Raw genomic sequence first — 2500 nt, 5'->3', positions numbered from 1 at the left:
CGGACATCCTTCAATTAGGACATCACCGTTCTATCAGCGTCCCACGGACATCCTTCAATTAGGACATCAACGTGCTATCAGCGTCCCACGGACAATCCTCCCTAAGGATGTGGTTCCTTGAACGTGACCTTACGACGCTTCAGCACGACGCTACGACCCTCATGCATGACTCGTGGTGGTCTGTGCCCCTAACTCCGTCGGGCCAAGACCTTAACAAAACGTCCTTGGATATCAAAAAAGATAACATCCCTGTGTGTGTGTGTGTGTGTGTGTGTGTGTGTGAGAGATGAGTCTTAATGAGATTTCAGAATCCTTTGATCTGGAATATATGGAATTCCGATCACGAAGCTGAAATGTATTTTCGTTGTAGTTATTTACATGACAGTGACATAATTTGATTTCAGTTCTAACGCATTTCTCTCTCTCTCTCTCTCTCTCTCTCTCTCTCTCTCTCTCTCTCTCTCTCTTTCCAGGTCACCATCCTGGAGCCCATGTAACGCGCTAGGTCATCGGAGGTCATCGGAGGTCGCCAGAGGGACTGGAGAGGTCATCCCTGGTCCCTGGAAATTCACCAGAGATCAAGTTATACAAGGCAGCAGCAGAGGTCACACGGGAGGGAGGTCACCAGAGATCAAGTTATACAAGGCAGCAGCAGAGGTCACACGGGAGGGAGGTCACCAGAGATCAAGTTATACAAGGCAGCAGTAGAGGTCACACCGGAGGGAGGTCATCGAGGGAGGGGGAGAAGTGTTGATCCTCGGGTCATGATGGGCGATCCTCTGACCTCAGTGGACGGTGTGGGATGCCCAGTTCTCGGGTGTCGCAGGATCATGCACCAGTCCTCCTGGACCTCCACCACCTCCTCGTCATCATCATCATCATGCTGACCTCCAACGCCTCCAGCACCTTCCCCAAGGGCGTCTCCATCCTTAAGGTAAGGCCCCTCGAGCGAAGCGTGACACATTATCTCTCCTCGTCCCTCAGCAACACAGACACACACACACACCTCTCTCTCTCTCGTCTGTGGCTTCCTGCCTGGGTCATGTCCCGCCTCACCATACCCACACACCTCTGAGCTGCTCCTCCTCCGCCGACCCCCACTGTATGGCCACGCTCTAACCTGGAGCTGACGGAGGAGTTTCAGATTTGAAAGACACGAAGTCTTCATCCAAAATCTGTCTGGTTTGGACTGATGATAACGCCATCAGGGCTCCAAAATAGAACAAAAGATTAAGAAAACCAACAACAACTAAGCAATGATTAATAACAACAACTAAGCAATGATTAATAACAACAACTAAGCAATGATTAATAACAACAACTAAGCAATGATTAATAACAACAACTAAGCAATGATTAATAAATAAAGAAAAAAATTCAATCACATCACATAAATATATTTCATAAAATAACGACTGCCAAATAAGCTTAAAGAACCAACACGATATTTACGGACCAACACTCTCTCTCTCTCTCTCTCTCTCTCTCTCTCTCTCTCTCTCTCTCTCTCTCTCTCTCTCTCAATATCGCGTGACCAACTCTCTCTCTCTCTCTCTCTCTCTCTCTCTCTCTCTCTCTCTCTCTCTCTCTCTCAATATCGCGTGACCAACTCTCTCTCTCTCTCATACATAAGGCCGAGTCCACAGGTTCTACGAGAGAGAGAGAGAGAGAGAGAGAGAGAGAGAGAGAGAGAGAGAGAGAGAGAGAGAGAGAGAGAGAGAGAGAGAGAGAGAGACGTGGCGTGCCTCTACACTGGTCTGGCTCACCTCACCTGCACGACTCATGACCCGACCTGACCTCTCCTCTCCACCACAGGTCACTCGTTGGAAGTTCCACCGGTGGGAGGCGTCATCATACACCTCCCACCCCTCTCCCACGAAGCAGGGAGACAGGCACACACACACACACACACACACACACACACACAATCTCGTTCTCTCCCACACACACACATACACATCTCGTCTCTCCCACACACACACATACATACACATCTCGTCTCTCCCACACACACACACACACACACACACACACACACACACACACACACACATACACATCTCCCGCTGGTAAATCCCACCCACACGGGTCTGCCTGGTGCGAACACTTGATACAAGTTTGTATCGCGAATTCCCCCCCTTCCCCCCCTCTATCCATCTCCCACCCCAACCCGACCTTTTAGGTTGCCTGTCCGAAACACGAGGCGAAGAAAGAAGAAAAAATATATGGCGAAACTTTTGACGAATGCGTTCGTTCAGCTTCCCTACTGAGGAGGTTCGCACGGTGTGTGTGTGTGTGTGTGTGTGTGTGTGTGTGTGGGAGAGACGAGATGTGTATGTATGTGTGTGTGTGGGAGAGACGAGATGTGTATGTATGTGTGTGTGTGGAAGAGAACGAGATGTGTGTGTGTGTGTGTGTGTGTGTGTGTGTGTGTGTGTGTGGGAGAGACAAGATGTGTATATATGTGTGTGTGTGGGAGAGAACGAGATGTGTGTGTGAG

At 49.5% G+C, this 2500-nt stretch overlaps 1 protein-coding gene across 4 annotated transcripts in view; it reads left to right on the top strand.

Annotated features, from left to right (window-relative positions):
* Positions 1 to 2500, top strand: part of LOC139766220 (prolactin-releasing peptide receptor-like) — a 90982-nt gene that overhangs the window by 24973 nt on the left and 63509 nt on the right. For all 4 annotated transcript variants that reach the window (XM_071694537.1, XM_071694535.1, XM_071694536.1 and 1 more), the window contains one exon: positions 474 to 934. In XM_071694537.1, the coding sequence (XP_071550638.1) occupies positions 803 to 934 (132 nt within the window). In that variant the 5' untranslated portion in view covers positions 474 to 802. The remainder of the gene's footprint in view (positions 1 to 473; positions 935 to 2500) is intronic.

The sequence above is a fragment of the Panulirus ornatus genome, chromosome 57 (assembly GCF_036320965.1).
Source record: "Panulirus ornatus isolate Po-2019 chromosome 57, ASM3632096v1, whole genome shotgun sequence".
Classification (NCBI taxonomy): Eukaryota; Metazoa; Arthropoda; class Malacostraca; order Decapoda; family Palinuridae; genus Panulirus; species Panulirus ornatus.
Note: the sequence above shows the minus strand (reverse complement) of the source record. Positions and strands in the feature narration are given on the sequence as shown.